Source organism: Aspergillus lentulus, assembly GCF_001445615.1.
Source record: "Aspergillus lentulus DNA, contig: Alt09, strain: IFM 54703, whole genome shotgun sequence".
Classification (NCBI taxonomy): domain Eukaryota; kingdom Fungi; phylum Ascomycota; class Eurotiomycetes; order Eurotiales; family Aspergillaceae; genus Aspergillus; species Aspergillus lentulus.
This window is the reverse complement of record NW_028322117.1, coordinates 2,336,198-2,354,870: the sequence shown is the minus strand read 5'-3', so window position 1 is coordinate 2,354,870 and position 18,673 is coordinate 2,336,198. Positions and strand designations below refer to the sequence as shown.

Below are 18,673 nucleotides of genomic sequence, written 5' to 3'. Positions count from 1 at the left end.
GTATGGTCATTTCGAAGTCAAAAGCCCCACACTATGTGGGCAATGTATGACCCAATCGCTCGCTGTCCATTGACTTGGGACGGTCGACTATATGCGCACCCAACAGGTGGTAAATGTGTCTACAGTACCTCGTATAACCGGGAAAATATATTTAAGGTCCGAGCAACAGAAAGCCAATGTATCACTGACATCTAAATCCAATTCATTTCTTCAGAAGATACAGCTATGGATCTATAAAGACACAAAAACGAATGTACAACCCAGTTTAGTCCACCGGATCCTCTTCAAGAAGAGTCTTGAAGCTGAAAGGAGCGAAGGGTATACCGTCACCCATGAAATGCTTGCTCATGGCCTCGACCCAGTGTAGACGAAGGGAGTGAAGCATTGCACTTGTACCCTCCATGACACACAGAATGACAATTGTCAGAGTGAACCACATGTAGAAGGTGACGACGATCATGATAACGCGGATGGTAGGTGACTCCTGCTCAAAGGCACCGCCGATGGTCATGTTCCACAAGACGATCGAAAGCTGCTGGTGGGCGAGAGAGAGAGCCCACAGACGGAGGTAGGAGGCGGTGTGGGAGATACAGTTGAGGCAGAACTCGATGGTGTGGATGACCTGATGGATCATGATTTCAGAAAAGTCAAATTCCTCATGCTCTTCGTCGCCGAGATCTTGGGCAATCATTGCCACGCCTTCACCGTCGCTGACCATGCTATCACGAGGCCCTGAGGCTCCGCCGTTCATATCGGTGTCATCCTCGAGCGCACTCACACGGGCCTGCTCTCCAAGGCCTCGGTATCCCAGAGCACGAGCACGGTTGTGTTCCCAGCGAAGGTAGAATGGCTTGAAGAAGAGCATGATGGGGACTTGAACTACAGCGAGCAACAGCAGCACAACTTGAACGCCGGCTTGGCCCTTGTACAGCTGCTCTTCCACAGTTCCAGGAGAGAGAAACATGAAAATGAGCATGTTCAGAAGACCTGGAGGAGACTGGCCCCGGGCTTCCCAGTTGACAGACCATTTGTAGACGATGGTAAGAACAAGGTAACCAAAGATTGACTGGAAGAATATCATGCCTGGAATGAAATTTCCAATAATGTCGACCTTGGACTTGAAATGCCGCGCGTTGACATACTGCAAGCAGAGCGCATATGTCATCTACAGAGAGTTATTGTCAGCCAGGCCCTCTTGACAAGCAGCAGAATATCACTTACATGTGCCCAACCCAGAATAATACTCATCTTCATCTTCATACTGTTGGTAAAAAGAAGAGAGTTCTCAGCCTCGTGCCAATTCCAATCCAGACCGAACGGGTAACGGTAGCTATCCGTCAACGAAGCCTCAACTGTCTGTCCCTTCTTTATGTTATCAGGCCATTTCCACTGACTAGGGAAGACAGTGAAAGACCTGGAAAAGACATCGTTGTAGATCAGGCCGGTGTACATAGAGAAAAGACCCATCATCAACATAATGTAACGACCATAGAATGCCATGTAGCTCAACTCGTCGAGCTTCGTCTTCTGCAACTTCCGTTCCCAGAAGATCATAGCAGAAGCGGCCATTGCCATCAAAGCCCCGTGACCGAAATCACCGAACATAACAGCAAATAAGAAAGGGAATGTGACGACAGTGTACAATCCAGGGTTTGCTTCCGAGTACTTAGAGATACCGTAAGCATCGACAATGGTTTGGAATCCCTCGGTAAACTTGTTCGTCTTGACATAGGTAGGCGGGGTCTTGTTCGTCCGAATCTGATTGACAATGGTAGGCACGCTCAGACCAGCGCGGTCATTGACGTCCTGCAGAGTCGACTTGATCAACGCCAGCGAGTTGGTCGGGCACCATGCCTCGGCAATCAATGTCTTTCGCGCTTGGTCATAGGAGAACTTGTTGAGCGTATCGTACACGGCCTTCTCCTTCTTGACAATGATCATCCAAGCCGCAAGGGAGCGGGCAATCTGGGTAAGCTCGGCATCCAGGGTGTTCTTGGTGTTGCGCAAAACGTTGCCCACATCACTCAGCCGGGTGTTCACTTCATGAATCTGGTCCCTTCTCAACTCGCTGTTCTCATCAACACCATACAACGAGGCACCAAGAGATTCGGAAATCTTCCTGATCTTCGAAATGATGTGCTTTCCATGAGCGAAGATCACAAAGACATTCTTGTGTGATTCCTCATTGGTAGTCGGGTCAATGATCGGCTCGGGAATCTCCGACTGGTTCATGTACAAGTTACCACGCAGAGTTCGCCAAAGGATCCGTTCAAAGGCACCAATACGATCGCGGGGAATAACACCCGCAACAAACCCAATGTTCATCTCAAGGAACGACTGCTGAGCCTGAGCATCGCCATTCGGCCCACGGCTAGGTTGGTGTTCAACATCCCGCAGCAGCGGAGCCTCATCGTTATCGAACGACTGGCGGATCTCATCCGTGTGCGTATGAGCACGATCAAAGAAGCCGCCGGCCTCTCTGAGAACCCACCGCCACTCCGTAAGCTCAACTTCGCGCTTCTTCAGTGTCTCGTAGCTATCGTTCAGGGAGGCGATTCGCTGCTCAAGGCTCTCACTCCGCTCGGCGAGTTCATCAATTTCCGAAGCTAGGGGAGCCGCCAACGTGTCGGAGAACTCGGTGGAAGATCTCATCGGGATCCCGGCCTTGTCCATCTGCGCATGGAAATAGCCTGCCAAGAAATCATGTATGTTTAGCCAGATGCCACCACGACCACCGTCAGGGTCTCCGCAATGCATTGACCCTCCAGCCACAGGACGTTATACATACGCAGTTGTCTCTCCACATTATCCAACCGACGAATCTCCTTGGTGAAAGTCCGCTGGAAAGCATTGGTATCGGGGTTAAGCTATCGTAGATATCCAAATCAGCGCCCTGTATCTCCTCGAATCACCCACCTCGTCCAGGTACGGCTCAACTTACATCCCGAAATTGAACCTGACCAAGTTCTCCTAAAGCACTAACAACCTCTCGTCCGATTTCATTGGCGATATAGAGCTGCGTTAAGCTCATATCAGACGAGCGGAAGAAGGTGTCCCTCGGAGCCATGGTGAAAGCGTCGCTGCCTGCAGCAGGTTCCTTCCACCACAGGGACGGGTATTGGGCGAGGACTTCGTATGTAAATATATATTTCTGACAAACCGTCTCTTAATGATAGAAAACGACAATAAACGACGGGAAGAACAGCGCCGCTGGCAAGGAGGCAGCTATGGATTGCTCCAACGGTGATGCTCTCGGCACTCTTGGACAGCCGCGTGGCCGCCTCTCAGTCACGTGAAGATTATGTCATCAGTCAATCCTGTTTATGGGGAAGAACTGCCATTAGGATGGCAGTTTATGCCATGAATATTGGCAAAAGAATGAAATGAGATCATGTTTTCAGCCTTCTTTTGGGCCCTGAGCGATACGGAGTTTGATGCTTTGAAAAAGCTCATTTGCGCTCATAGATATGGGGTGGTTGCAATACTGAAACATATATATTATGTCCTGTAATGTCCTAAGCACGGAAAAGTGAAAGGATAATGTAGAAAAGATACCCAATTCCGAAATAAAGGCAATACAAATTTGAAGAATTACTCAGAGTTGCTTTTATTGCTATGTACAGACCATGTCCAAAGCAAAATTGAAGCTGCTGCAGACAAGAATCACACACAAGGATCAAACCTCGATTGTTAGAAGAGTAATTTGACTACCTATCATACAGACCATGACCAACCATCGTTCTGCTCTACAGTCTTCCGACCGCTGCTCTAAGCGAAATAACTCTTCCACAGTACCCCTGAGAGGTCTTCTAGCTGATCTGACGTAAAAGCCTATTTGATAGATTAGCTTCTGTGTCCCTCGAAAACCTGGTAGTACGTTCGTCACTAACCTTTGCGTCTATATGCCAGGTATCTTGTCTCGTCTTCTTGAATTCGCTGATAATTGACTTGACGCTTGACCCAACAATGCCAGGGTCGTTTGCGGCGCGGTTACTCAACGTGGTTAAAGCCTCGGGCATCCACCTTGGAGGTGGACTATCATAAGGGAACGCTTGTATCAAAGCCCCAAGACCTAAGACTGCGCCGTGTCTGACAATGATGAGTCGAGTATGTTCGGGAGTCGGTGTGCCGGATCGAGAGGATACTGGAGAAGCCAATGCAGAACGAGCGTGGTTCTTTGGTTTCTTGGGTAATGGGTTCTCAACCAAAGTCCTTGTGAAGCGCTCTTGTAGCCTGCTGACCATGCGCTGCCGGAGAGACACAGGCGAGCACCGAATCATGCCCGAAAGGGTAGCTGATGCACCAGCCCTCACCTCGTGCTGTGTATCCTCGAGCATGTTCGCGATACAATCGAACAACTTGTCCCGATCGACGGGAGAAAGTAGGAACAGACGGCGGAAGTAGATGATCTGGATGTTGATCATCACTCGCAAGCGCTGGTGCCACGAGGGTGACGTCTGCCCAATGTGTATCAAGGACTTGATGAACCCGGAGTCCTGCTCGGCAGGGTACGGAATATTTGGCAAGTGACGGAAAACGTGGTAGGCCAATGACTGAAGTTCTGGATCTTCTTTGACATCCATCATATGCAAAAGCTGCCCTGTGAACACATCAGGGAAGAATGGAACAAGCTGAGTACACTCGTGAGATGAAAGAGTGGAGTCGAGCCATAGGAGAACTGTCTTGCTGCCAGAAGTGTAGGAAGATGGCGTCTGTTGACCCGGGGATCTCTCATGGCGCCATTTCTCGATCCTGGCAAAGACTTCGCGCACCATCTTAGAGAACTCCTCAGTAGGGAGGTATGCATATGAGCCGACAGGTGAAGCAGACTCCTGTGCCTTGAGGAGACGCTGAAGGTCCGCGTACGACTCGTGATATCGTGTACGGTAAATTGTTGCAAGCGTCTGACCCATTGCCTCACGGACTCCCTTGTACGGGTGATCGAGATGGGCGAGGAAATCTTGGACAATTGGCTTCTCCAACTGGAAGTGCCAGCCAGCGTCTATAATGCATTGATGCAGGAGGTTGATCTTGGAGCTCTCTTTGAAGGCTGCGTTGGTTGCCATATCCAGCCGGAAACTGGCAAGCCAGTCAACTAAGGGCCAAGCTCGTCGTGGATCCCGACATTGGAGGATCATATGAAGGAAAGTGGTCCAGTAGCCTGAATTTTCTGGGGTCAAACCATCGGTGAAGATCCTTTGCACGATCGGGAAAGCATATTCCCAAACCAGTGTCCTCTTCTCCACGCTCGTATCCGCGACAGAGCTAATAAGAGCACCAAGAATTTCTGCAGTAGCTCTGTGTTGATGCTTGTCACTACCGTCTTCAAAGACAGCTTCAATCTCTTCTTGAATATCTTTAAAAGTGGCAGCGGTGAGCCCGTCGCGAAGCATCAATTCGAATGCGTAGAGGAGCATCATGGCACAGGGCATGCGGAATTTGTCGGCTGACGGGTCCCGCGGCTCCTGCTTCAGGTACATGAAGAACTTGGAGAACCACCCTCGATCAAATAGTTTACCCATCTGTTTGCGTACGTTCCATTCCACCTCGTCATACTCAATGTCGCGCTCCAGATTAGACTTATATGCAGGCATACTATCCGACCATACGAGCCATCCGGGGAAGTCGTGGTCAATATAGTATTCGGCCTCTGGCTTGGCGAAGCTTGCCAGATACTGCTCTGTCCAACCTTCTTCGTAGCGCTTGGTGGCGACCTTGATTTTGGATGGGAAGTGCTGGTTGCCCAAAATATAATTCTTATAGTCATGGCCGCAGATCGCTCGGACGTCTACCATAGTAAACAAAGCAATGAGAGCCTGAGAGTACATGCCACGCAGCCCCGGATGGTCATCGATGGACCCTAGAGTGACGAGCTCTATGAGATTGCTGCTTGCGATGTAGTCAAATCTCAGACCCATTGTGATTACAATGGTGGCTGCCCGGCTAGCGACCTTCCAGTGGGAGACTCTTGCCAGGTTGACAAGCTCCTCAGCCATATCAGCCTTCTTTTTCTCAATGATAGCACGCTTGTTGTTGATGCTCTTGCGTTTTTGCGTAATTTGGTCTTGGACGTCCTCTTTCGGAGCGATTGCTTCTACAATATCTCTGTCAAGCACAGCCATTCTTTCCATTGCACGGCCATAGTCCATGATTTGAAAAACCGCACTAGAACATATCTTCTGCACAGATGGTTTATCAACCGCGCTTGCGTCAATGAAAGTTCTGATCAGAGTGGGGGCATATTTCCAGTGGCGTCCCACAGTTTTCGCGACGCTACTCAGCAGCAGAGAGAACAATGCACCTTTGATTCGCGCATGATCATTCTCCTTGATACCTTTCTGTAATGCCGTGAGCAGAGGAGGAATGACAAGAAGTCGTGACCCCCAGATAGCCTTGAGAGCAGATTCGCCAGCGCTCTGGGCGTTGCGCCGAGTCTCGGTGTAAAGCGAAACGCACGACTCAGCGAGATCCAGGAGCAGGATTTCGTCGAGGCGAGACCGTGGTCTTGGGGCAGCATTGTGCCTCAGGCGCTGCAAGTGGTATACATTGGCTCTCCGCACCAGTAGGGGACGCGGGTAGTCTTTCCGCATACCGCTCATTTTGTAAGGATGAATATCGGCCGCAAGAAGGCGCGTGACTCTGTCGAGAACATGCGCAGACCGTTCCATGCCAACGTCAATGAACCAAGACCGGAAAGCCGAGTATAGAGCTGCGAAGCAAGGCACATCGTCCTCTTGCTTATCCGATAAAAATCTGTGGACATCGTGTAGGACCCAGCCAGCTCTCTCCCGGAGATCGTGAATGCACCTGTAGAGCCGGTCATTCTCCTCCAGAGGATAGCCGGTAGGGTAGGAGAAGCTTGGCCTGACAGTTGCCTCGTCAGAGGTGTCGAGTGATGCGTCAGGGTCCTCGTCTCCAACACCATTGGCGACTGGGAAGTCTTTTGCATCGGACATCTCGACATCATTCGCTATCCCGTCTACTCCTTCATCTTTCGTTTTCGACGCCGCTTTGCTGTCGAAAAGAACAGAGATTCCCGAGAGAATAAGGCGTAGCAAGACAAGATTCCTGGAGACTTCATCTGACCAATCTTTTCCGCTACCATCCCTTTTCACACTCGCTGTTCCATCGGTGAGTGCAGTCAACGATTTCAGAGCGGTTTCTGCTTGGTTCTGGAAGAGTTCGACAGCAAATTCAAGCTCCTCACGTTTCGGAACATGCCATTTCACAGTCAGATTCTCTGGATCTGGTTGATAACTCCAGAGCTTAGGGGTTATTCCCTCGGCGAGGACCTCAGGTTCGTACAGCGAGTAGTCGATTGTATATGTTCCCGTAAGGTTGAGAAGAAGGTGGTGAATAAAGTTCGATATGTGAACAGTGGGTATGCCCCTGCATTTTTGCTGCATATAAACAGCAATATCAAAAAGCTCCTTCCTGTGAGCCAGGACCGCGTCTCCGACGTGAACAACGCACATGCTCAGCATGCTGATGTTCCAGACCAGAGCACGATCCCGCGGGAGAACATCGGTGCCGGTCGTCCGAGTTGAGCCTGCACCATTGTCGTCTATTTCAGTCCGGATGGCTTGCGTCAGCACCGGAATGAAACGCTTCAGAGCCTTATCGGGATTCACTTTGCAAATGGAATTGCAAATAAAAGCCATCGCATCTCGCGCCTGGTGAATGACATGATTCGACACGAAATCCACAACCTTGGACAAAGCGATATCGAAGTACTCAGGCGAAAGGGACGAGAGTAGAGGCATGAATGTTGCAGGAAGGGTGTTCACAATGTTCTCCTCTGGCGACCCATTCCGCACTCTGCTCGCATCTGGAAGGTTCTCAAGGAGAGTGAAGACACGTCCCAAGAACGAAACGATGAAATCTCCAAAGCCGCATGTCGATGAGCGCAAGATCATTTCTTCATTCTCATCACTCAAGTCAGTGTCGTAGTTCAGCTGTACCTCTACACCTTCTGCCTCCATTCGTCCCATTTCACCATTAATCCACTGCATAGCCAGCATATCACAGTTAATGTCCTCCCTGCCTTTCGTTAGGTCAAATAAGGGGATGTTGTAGCACGCTGATTGAATGAAAGACAGAGCGTGAAGAGACTTTTCCAAGTCGTTGGCATCGATACCTGGTAGAGCGAGTCCAAGCAAGGTTGTCATATGGCAGCGGTAGCCTTTCGTCCGCGAAATAATCCGAGACAAGACTTGAAGGGCCCGGAGAGAAGATGCTGTGCGATGAACCTCCACGAGACCTTGCAAAGAAGGGTATATTCTTTGCAAAGCTCCCGGAAGAATTAGGTGCGGTTCTAAGAATGCAAGATTCTGCAAAGTTGACAATGAGAAGCTGATGGCGGTGCCGCTCTTGGCATAGATGCCCATGAAGACTACATCGCGCAAGCAGAGCACGAAACGGCGTTTCAGTGGCTCAGTCAATCTGCGGCCAACCGGCACTTCCATCTCACCACTCTGCTCTCGGTTCCACCGCATCAGGAAGAAGTCAGAGAGATAGTATACAAGCTGAGACAATGTCTTGGTCCAACCACCTGAATTGGAAGGATGGAAAAATGTCTCCACAGCCTGAATAAGACCCTCGAGTTGGGATAGAATTGATTCGTCTGCCTCGGCGCATTCCGGCGAGAGTGACATCACGACCCATCGAGCAATGTGATGCGCAACGGGGTGCTTTCGAGCATCTCGATCGAGCATGATGCCCAATCCCGACGAGATATCTACGAGAGCACTGTAGGGAGAAGTCGATTGTCCTACAGGAATTTCCAGCAGTCTCAGGATGGCAGTGAAGATGAGTGCTGACTGCTCCTTGGTGAAGAGACCAAATTCGGAAAATGGTATATGCTCTGCAGGCAACGAATCTCGTGCCAACCGGGAAAGATAGTCCAGAAACGTCATATCAAAGGTCTTGGAACGATTGACGAGCGACCATAGGTGGAAATGTGTTGGCAGGTAATGCTGCGGTAGAAGATCTTCTCTGGACTGGGGAGGCGGGGAGGTTGGAAGAAGTAGATTGATTAACCCAACAACAACAAAGGCACCTTCTGAGAAAGACGTCGAAAAATGAGGGAGGAATTCCTCCAGCATAGCCGGCAGCTCACATGGGTCAATGTAGAGCTGAACGAACGCACACAGCTTCGTCAGTGTCTTGACGTTACGCTTCAGGTTGGTCGAATGGACTAGACCCGACTCTGTCGGCAAAACAAACGCTTTCAATTCTTTATATAAGGGCCTCCAATCTAGGATGAGATCTTTCACCGGTCGTAGATAATGCTTCCGCCTGCATATTGTGTCAGCGCCCCAACCCCAGCTAAGCAACACCATGGGAGAATCTGCTCACTTTGTAAGTAGCATGAACATGCTAGCGAAGCGTTCCGCAACATTGGGATCAATCCCAGGGGCCAGCGAGAGCTCATAGTATAGCTTGACCAGGTTGATTCGTTCTGTACGAGTGGGGTCGAACTTGAGTGACAGCCAACCCCTAAGCTCTCGAGTCCAGTGGACCGCGCCGGGACTGAAATCCCCAGATTCAACAGCAATGTAGAGCTGATTCAATATCTCTCGTAGATTTCGTTCTCTCTCAGACTCATCCTCTGTCGGATACGGGAGGTATTTGAAGTAAGGATAGGTGCGAGGACGGACGCGGGCTTTGGGCTCGCCCTCCCCGTTCATCCCCGCGGGCTCACCACCGGGCGAGGTGGCTCGGGAAATCTCATGCGCAGGATAGACATTCTGGGTCAGAATCGCCTTGGGTCCCGAGGTGTCCATAGTTGCGTAGGGTGTGCGGCAGTTACTGCGGCGTAGGGGTCAAATTCGTGGGAGGACCAGATGAGCTCTGGATCCAGAAAGACGTCAGCTTCAAATTACGTCGATCAACGAATGGAACAAACCAGCGAGCGAGAATGTAGGGCTTATTGTACACTAGTCATGAAGATTGTAACTGGATATCGAGCTGTAGATATCGATACCAGACAGTAGGCTGCTGCCAGTCTGCTCGCATGGGGCAGCTCAGCGAATCTCGGTCTCAATCAGCGAGGCGGCCGGGGAACAACGATCAGAGCTTAGAACGATTCGAAATAAGCAGGAAAAACACAAAAACAGAGATATTCTCTTTTTAATAAAAGAAATTCGTCAGCATTAGCTGCCTAATTTGATTAGCAGCGTGGTGGTCAATATAATGTGAGCTCACGCGAAGCAATGAGGTTGAAGGTATCAGTTGAGAGTTCGGTCAACCAGAGCGACGACTGATGACATAATTCTACGTAACAGCACCGCAGCCTAAAGCTACTTTCTTTTGTCAGCCACCAGGAGCGGAACGCCCACAACAATGGTCCGGTTAGTAGGACATAGGAATGGATTTCATTTTCTAGGGAGTGAGGTATGGTGATTTCAGACATTCTGAGCGCAAACATGGATGTTTAGGTGATTACAACAGTGGACTCTCTTGTACCTGTTTCTTTCCTCATCATATCTTCTATCTCCCGTCGTTTGTCTACTCTATGCTATAAATGAATCCATTCCATTCCGGATAGATCGGCCACCAGTATAACAGGGTGGGCTTCGTTGACCTGTACAGCCGGAATAAGTAGACTTTACCAGGTACATATCTTCAAGCGGGAGGGAGAAACGAGCCGAAGAGGACCGCTTGGATCAAACCATAGATCACCATAGCTTGAATAGCAACTGCAGAGATGCTGATGCCCTCATTAGTGGATTGAGAGCTTTCAAGATCGCTTATAAGCTCAGCCGCCAGGTGCCAGTACCATAATGGATACCCAGAAGATAACCGATTAATGATCTGGACATGATAGCTGGTGAATGCCAGAACCGCGAGCAGGGCCTGAATAATTGCCAAGCGAGGGAGTAACCACATGGCTTTAGTTGATGCTCCATTGGCAGCATTCTTTGAGAATTTACTGGTGATCGATGGCAGTCTCCACGCCCAGAGAGCTGACCGAAGAAGCAATGCTAACATGGGCAAGGCTAAGAGGAATAGAGGGATATTTGGTACGACCCAATACCGTAAAAACCCAACATTCCTGCATGACACATTGAGCAATAGCCATGGGGCAGTCTGGTATATCTTCACTTACCAGTATTGTTCTTGGACAAAGCGGTATATGCTCGGGATGGTCCATCCACACCATGGACGTGGGGCATTCGGAGTCATGCAGAAAGCAATAAAAGCGATGTACTGAGGTACAGCCATACCCAGTGCGATGACGCAGCCTCCGAGGACAGTGACCGCAAGGCGCGAGACAACCGCCCATGACAAACCTCGACTGAGAATCTGCCGCAGCTGTAGAAGAGCATCATACGCGAACAAAATTCCACCAAGAATTCCGTTGCTGCGGACTGCTGTGGCTGCTGATATTAGTACAGCGGCTGTAAGCAGTTTCAAGTCCCTCGACAATCGGTGGTTGGTAGTATCATCGAGAACCGATGACGAGTAAAGATAGGACCCAGAGATGCTGAGAAGGGAAAACAGAGCTTCTCCATAGGGTGCCGAAAGAAATGCACCCGCTGGACTGATGATGTGTAAAGCAGCGGAGAGAAAGCAAAGAGTCTTCTGCTTGGCAGTGTCACCGCCAAAGATGCTGATTGAGAGCCTGTATAGAACCAGGACTGATAGGTAATGAGCGATGTGGGAGAGCACAGCTGCTACCAATCCAATTCGAGCTGATTCACTTAAGTTGGCTGATCGAGGTAATACTGAACACTCATAATTAGCATTTGCGTTTGGGCTAGGCGGGCATTTATCAATCTAGAAGAAAATTGTTGTAAATACCGGACGCAAGAAGGGCCAGGAGCCTGGTATAACCATACCCAAAGGCCCATTCTTGTTCAAAAACATAGCCATGCTCAGCAGCGTGAACGAAGTAAATGGAATCCCATCTCACAAATCTGAGTGAAAGGGGAAATTGCAATGGATCGACGTCCGAAGAGTCTCTGGTTGGATAGAGGAGTAGACTTGTTGAGGTGTCATAGCCAAGTCCGGGGCAGAAAGCTATTACTAGGAAGATGAGAGCTTTCCATAACCCAAAGAGAATGGATAAGCTTCTGAGAGGGTGGCGAGGATTGACAAGGATTGGACCGAGCGAGCACGCTGATTGAGAACCGGCGCGTCGAGACGGAGAAGTCATCAGACTCATCACTGTTCAGAACGGAGACAAGGGTCTGTCTCTTTGCTGTGGACCCATGTAGACCAAGAGGGATACCGATAACCGTGGCAAGATCATCAAATCAGCGAAAGGAGAACGATGCCTCCTGTACTTCGTACGAAATAGAGCACTCGGCTTTCTTGACATGCCGAGGTGTTGTGCAGGAATCAAAGATCCGCACCACAGCTCAATGCCAAGATTCGTCGTCGTCAGGTGGACCAGCAGGTCGGATTGCTCGGCTTCGGCAGCATAAGGATAATACTAATAAATGTCCCTAGATAACTAACTTAAAACCAACCGCTGATTCAGCGGAGCGGAGAATAAGTTAAACTAGTTAACTACTAATGCGCGACTTCAAAACATACGCGGTATTTATTAGTGGCATACTATACTGGCTTTACGTCGATCGATTTGGTGGCGATCCTGTCAGTCATTTAGGTACGGAGTAGTTTGAGACCATGTTGTACTACCTAGTTGATATGGGTAGTACTAGTAAGATTAAAGATAATTGATGGACCGGTAAGCAAAAGAATTGACTGGAAGAATTTTTCTGTGAGTCATGTAATCACTCATAAGTTAACTAGTTAACTAGAAGAAAGGGTTCACGGACTGATCAATTTCTTTTGACACATATTTACCCAGGCCCCGGTCAGCCCTATGGGTTGATTTGGGCCTAGGAACCACAACATCCAACATAATTATCTTGTGCGGTCAGCTGTAGGATAAACTACTGATAACCCGATAGCATGCGGCCGTAGATGGGTCTCTCTAAAGCTAATACAGCGAACTCGAACTCCTGTACCATGGAATGGCTCTCTTCTGTTCCGTAGTCCAGGTCATAATCGATCTTCATATATTTCAACAGAATGATGGAATGAAAGCTTTAGAATCGCACACTCACCAGAAGAACAACTAAATGTGGAAGACCGGCATGCACAAGTCTATCAAATGGATGTTGCCAGAATAACGGTGGTAGCCTGAGCAGACCTGTCCTCCATACAGAGTGCGTCGTAGATGGCGCCAATGCTGATATGACCTCACCGTCGTCAGTGGTCATGCATTATGGAGTGGAGTTCTGCTAGTGACTAGGCTAGTCGGTATCGATTTCTTCTCTTCTACAGTACCTGTGTGATAACACCATAGTATTTTTGTTCTGCGATGTCCAGCGCATATTCACAAGCCAAATCCAGATCGCTGTGGCACCACGGGCTTCACTTTCAGGGATCCATCGGATCCATCGACACATCGGACCAGTTCATTCCTCTTCTTTTCCAGCTTTGACCTTGTATAATTGTATTACTAGTATACGCGCACCACTGCTCCCAGTGGTAGCTGGAGGAAGCAATGTTGCTCGAAGCTAGGTAACAGTTTGGGCTAACGTGGCACATCGACTTAGCTAGTTCACACCGTATCTCGGAGGATGGTGTTGTTTCGTATTCCCACCTCGTTTCCAATCGGAGCAACCTTGACTTGACTCCCGTGGATGAGTTTGTTACCTTTTGAAGTCAAGCCGAAGGACGGAAGCTGGGGCAGGGGAGTTCCATACTCCGTACTTTACAAAATTTACCGGCAACTCGGAGGTCAAGATCTCCGGTTCAACGAACAAAAACCGTCCGAATTCCGAGCTCAGGTTTCTGATTGGATCAAAATTTGAGCTTCAGCTTCTGAAGCGCTTTGTGATTATGCTCGGCGTGCTAATTGCTAGGTCAAGTGCTAGGTAGTAAAATTTCATGTTGAGTGATCATCCCGTTTGCTCAAGACTTTTGCTCCACAATCAGAGCAGAGAAGACTGGGTTTGGACTTTTAAGGTAGCTCAGTGATGTTCTGAACAGTTCCGCCGTGCTCCGAACGGGCAAAATGTAAGTATCCAGACTTGATTGACTGTATGGCAGGGCAGTCAGATCGTGAAGATTTATTTCAGGGCTTAGACTAGACTTTCCGCCAGCATGGCTCGGTCTTTTCCTACCTTGTCAGCCCCGAAGATCGTCGTCTAGACTGGTTTGGGTTACGGATGCGAGTTGTCGCCCATGGATTGGCTGTTCCGGGCATCCGACGAACGGGTACAGTTTGATGGCAGTGGGCACCTAGTCTTCCTTACTCTGTACAATTCTCTGGATAGATTATTGATTCGGGGATACCAGAAGAATAATCATTATTGTAATAATGGATACATTGACACATGTGGTTCTGATGTGGATATCTTCTCAAATCCCTGAAAATTCTTTGATGCTGACCGCCATCTTTCCTACCTGACTACTTATACACATCATGCAGCCTTCCTCTCTGGCTAGTTTAGCGGTACAAAGTGACTTCTTATTCTCATCACCTTCAGCATTGGCATCGTCAACTCAGCCAACTAGTCTCCATACCAAGACTTTCTTGCCCCTTCAACATTCCAGCTAATTCTTTTAAGACAGTTTCAGCCTCTTCCCCTTGCATTACTGCACTTTATTCTGATCTCTTGCGTCTCTCATTTTTCTGACATATTCCTTCCTTCCCCGCGTCCATCTGCGCTGACTCGCCTCTACTTCCGATACTTCCACACTCCACAGCTCAGCCTCAGGACTGCGGCGGACAATTTAACCTTGCTGTTGCTGTGCAGGTCACACAAGAGCTTACGACTTCCCACTCTGTCATACAATATCATCCTCTCTTTTCCATTATTCTCACAACTCTCATTACCTTCGAATAGAATACTCAAACGACCCCCTTCTAACCTGCGTGGGAACCCGCTTTCATTCTCCCATCTTACCCCAGATCAACACAAGATTCACCCTGGTTGGGTTGAACATTGTACAAACTATCAATCCTTGGCGATTACATCACAAGCCACACCTGCAATTCGCCTCTGCCTAGTCAACCGATGTTCCTCTTAATGGGTAGACCGCAGTTTTTCGATCTCATGAAATAATGCTATTCAACCTTGGCTGGACGGCGGATGCTGCTGCTGCTCATGAGAACGACGTTGTCGCAGCCTCATCCGAGTTACGACTCTCCAGCCCGGCACCACATCCCTCCCCGACCATCTCCTTTCCTACTCTATCGTCTCTGGGACTGGCGGAACTATATCATCGATACAAACCAACGGAAACTAACCGATCGCACAAAGCACCACTGCATACGATGCCGCTGAGCCAAGTTGAATCGATCTCGTCCAGCGATGACAATTATACGATAGTGGCACCAGTTGCAGATCGGTCTCCCATCAGCCGCGCTCTCTCAGTTAGGAAACAATCATCACGCCCGAAAACTATCTACCAATTAGCCCACCCGGCGGCCCACGCACGCCATCGGCGGCTGAAACTTCGACCAAAGCTTCTTCTGCAGCTCCAGAGAGTCTCTCAGACATCACGGCCCCTGCCTGTCTTGGATGTGCTACCATCAACAGTTTTCCTGCCGCGGTTGGCTCGCAAATTCCCTACGATTTTCAAAGGGAAAAAAGGACTAGGACCGAATGATTTGATCGTCGTGACAAGCGATCTGTACCAACGAACGGTAGGAGATATCGCAGACAAGTATCTCAGCTCGGACGAAGAGAGCCAGGAAAACCGAGAGGTTATTGCGACAATCTGTCAAATTCTCAGAGAGGATGCTTTGTCCCAGGGAAGAGCGGAAATATGTCTGAGTTCTGGTCCGGCCTGGGAGGCGATCCCGTTGCCCAATGGTTCGTATGAGTTTAGAGCTCAGACGGATCATGGGGTGCAGGTTTTGCGTTGGGTCTCGCGTGGAGCGAAAAGTCGCCGTGTATCAGCACCTCCTGGGGGTTCCCTGCACGAGGACGGCAAACGTTTTACATTCAGTGTTATCAACCCCAATACCCGTCGACATCCCGTCATCGCATCGATGACTCGCAATGTCCTTGAAGTGTTTGACCAGTATTCTATGCCTTCTGACCCCACACTTTCACCTACATGTGGCATGTCGGTGGTCAGTGACTCCTCGGAATTGGACACCCCCCTGGACCAAGAAGTGATCAAAACGGATGATGGTCTTCGGACAATCATTATCCTGACTGCAATATGGGTGGCATTCAGAGAAGGCTGGTCACAGAGTTTCACATACGATGACTCGGCTCTAATGTTAAACCCGAAAGGAATTTGTTCGCCCGGAGTGTCAAGACAGAGCTCTCCAACGGCCGTAAGACCGCCGGACGCTTTTCTTTCTGAGCAACGGGATACATATTTGGACGGACCAGTGCTCAACAAAACCGCGCATCGATCGTCGGTGTCGAGTACATTTCCGTTGCAAACACCAGGCCCTTCTGAGCGTGCCAGATCGATGAAGTACGCCAGCTTACCAAAACGCTCAAGGTCCACGGGCGCCGCTTTTCTTGAGCGGGCCAATACGCGAAGTGTCTCCGGCCGGGAAACCCAACCCAACAGACATAGCATGTTTCCGGGGACGCAGGGATTAGGCAACACTGACGCGGCGGACACTCATGTCGCTGGTGGGCCTTCTCGCAACAAAACAGGCGATTTCACGACTTCTGGCGGCCCCGATACATGGCCAGATAAGTCTACTGATACGAAACGTCGGTCACGGAACCATTCGACGGCGTCCTCGGAAAAGGCCAGCAAACTGCTTGAAACCAGAGCGGCAGACTCTACCCCGTCCAAAGGAAAGCGACGACATCGATTAAGCGGTTTCTTTGACTTCTTCACGAAAAAAAGCGGACACCATTAAGCGAAGACTGGTGCTTCGCTGGTTCTTTGCCATTTACACAACTTGCATCATGCGCGCGAAACCATGTTTCCATGCGGGCCCATGGACTACCCATGGTTTCGCGCCCACCGGCTCAGGAGGCCTTCTCACTCGATCATCTCATCTCCTTGCATTTCTAGCATTATGATTCCCACGGTATCAATGAATTTTCACTTCCAGTTTTGCATTTTTCCTAGTTTTGTATCCCATCCGTGTAGTTACCTAAGGGGCATCTGATCTATGGTATTACCTAGACGAGTGTACATAGAAAAGCGTCTGAAACTATTGTTTGACCCTCAGCAGCTTGACTGCATAAATGTGATCTCTTACGTACTCAGATTACTGACGCATACACTCTTGTATGTATGTATGTATATGAATAATCACCGCTCAAGTGCCGTTAGAGCCTTGGGGCGATAGGGTTCCTCGAGATACTTTATCTCGTCCGGCGTCAGCTGCACCTTGATAGCAGCAACCGCCTCGTCAATCCGCTCCTTGCTCGACAGACCCAGAATAGGGTTTTCCTTGGGATGACTTAGCACCCAAGCAATGGCTACCTGCGCCATGGTGATATTCTTCTTCTTCGCGATCTCCTCGACCCGGTCGACGATCGCCTTGTCAACTTCGGTCTCGCGGCTGCGGACCAGCAGCTGCAGCGCCGCGTCGCTGTTCTCACGGACGGAGGAGCGTGCGCCCCAGGGTCGGGCCAGGACACCGCGTGCCATGGGCGACCAAGGGATGAGACCGACGCCAGAGTCGAGGCAGTACGGGATCATCTCGCGTTCTTCCTCGCGGGCGAGGAGGTTGTGGTAGTTCTGCATGGAGATGAACTGGTGCCAGCCGTTGCGGGCGGCGATATTCTGGAGGGTTTGGAATTCCCAAGCGGCCATCTGAGAAAGTTAGCAACCAGGGTGTGTCGTCTTGGACAGTCAGAAATGAGCCGGGGGGGAACGGACCGTGCTGGCGCCTATGTATCGGACCTTTCCGCTCTCAATCACATCGTTGAGAGCCTTCATGATTTCCTCGCGGGGCGTCTCTCGATCCAGACGGTGGATCTGCAGCACATCGATGTACGTGCCCAGCCGCTGGACGGAGGCGTCGACCGCATCGAAGATGTGCTTGCGGGAGAGTCCCACGCGGTTCACCCACTCGCCGTCGTTTCGGTTGCACGCGGAGATAGGAGGCATGTTGCCCTCGTTGCCTTCGTCGGTGACGCCAAAGTAGCATTTGGTTAGGATGACGACCCGATGGCGGGGGATGGAGTACTTTTTTAGAGCCTTGCCGATGATCTCTTCCGAGAGGCCGTGGGAGTATGTGTCGGCCTTCAATGCATTACTCGGGTCAGAGGATGTGTCTGCATCGCTTTATTTGTGCCCATGAGCGCCCACTCACCGTGTCCCATGTGTTGATGCCGCGTTTGTAGGCATGTTCAATCAGAGGAAGGGCCTCGTCCTCATCGAGGACCCAATCCTGCCACTTTTTGGAGCCATAGGACATGGCCCCTAGGATGATCTTGGATATCTTGAGGCCGGAGTTGCCCAGGCTATTTCCATTTGGTCTGGTTAGCGGCGCGGGAACCTGGACGAGCCGCAATGCAATGAAGGAACATACCGGACATATTCCATTTCATTGTTGGAAGCCATTGTAAGCACGGCTGGTAAATTATCAGAAAAAGGTGCTCAATGCGTAGCAGCAAAGTAGAAGACAGGTAATCCGAAAATCAACAGAGTCAGGATTACTGAAAAAAAGGCAAATGCAACCAAAATGACCAAGGTTGAAGCAAGTCTGTGTGTT

The 18,673-nt window shown here is 49.9% G+C and overlaps 3 protein-coding genes across 3 annotated transcripts; 1 reads left to right on the top strand and 2 right to left on the bottom strand.

Annotated features, from left to right (window-relative positions):
- Positions 1 to 265: 265 nt before the first annotated feature.
- ALT_5586 (proteasome activator BLM10) lies at positions 266 to 9,785 on the bottom strand (the record flags this gene model as incomplete). The annotated part of the gene is made up of 6 exons (XM_033554647.2): positions 266 to 1,165; positions 1,222 to 2,690; positions 2,789 to 2,867; positions 2,942 to 3,151; positions 3,891 to 9,297; positions 9,358 to 9,785. 6 exons carry the CDS (start codon positions 9,783 to 9,785, stop codon positions 266 to 268), a joined length of 8,493 nt encoding a protein of 2,830 aa, XP_033410538.2.
- A 5,303-nt stretch (positions 9,786 to 15,088) lies between these two features.
- ALT_5585 (uncharacterized protein) lies at positions 15,089 to 16,861 on the top strand (the record flags this gene model as incomplete). Its single annotated transcript, XM_033554650.2, has 1 exon — positions 15,089 to 16,861. One exon carries the CDS (start codon positions 15,089 to 15,091, stop codon positions 16,859 to 16,861), a length of 1,773 nt encoding a protein of 590 aa, XP_033410541.2.
- A 401-nt stretch (positions 16,862 to 17,262) lies between these two features.
- On the bottom strand, positions 17,263 to 18,522 carry ALT_5584 (aldo/keto reductase; the record flags this gene model as incomplete). The annotated part of the gene is made up of 4 exons (XM_033554651.2): positions 17,263 to 17,769; positions 17,836 to 18,201; positions 18,272 to 18,422; positions 18,491 to 18,522. The coding sequence occupies 4 exons, from the start codon at positions 18,520 to 18,522 to the stop codon at positions 17,263 to 17,265; spliced, it is 1,056 nt and encodes a 351-aa protein (XP_033410542.1).
- Between the last annotated feature and the right edge of the window lie 151 nt (positions 18,523 to 18,673).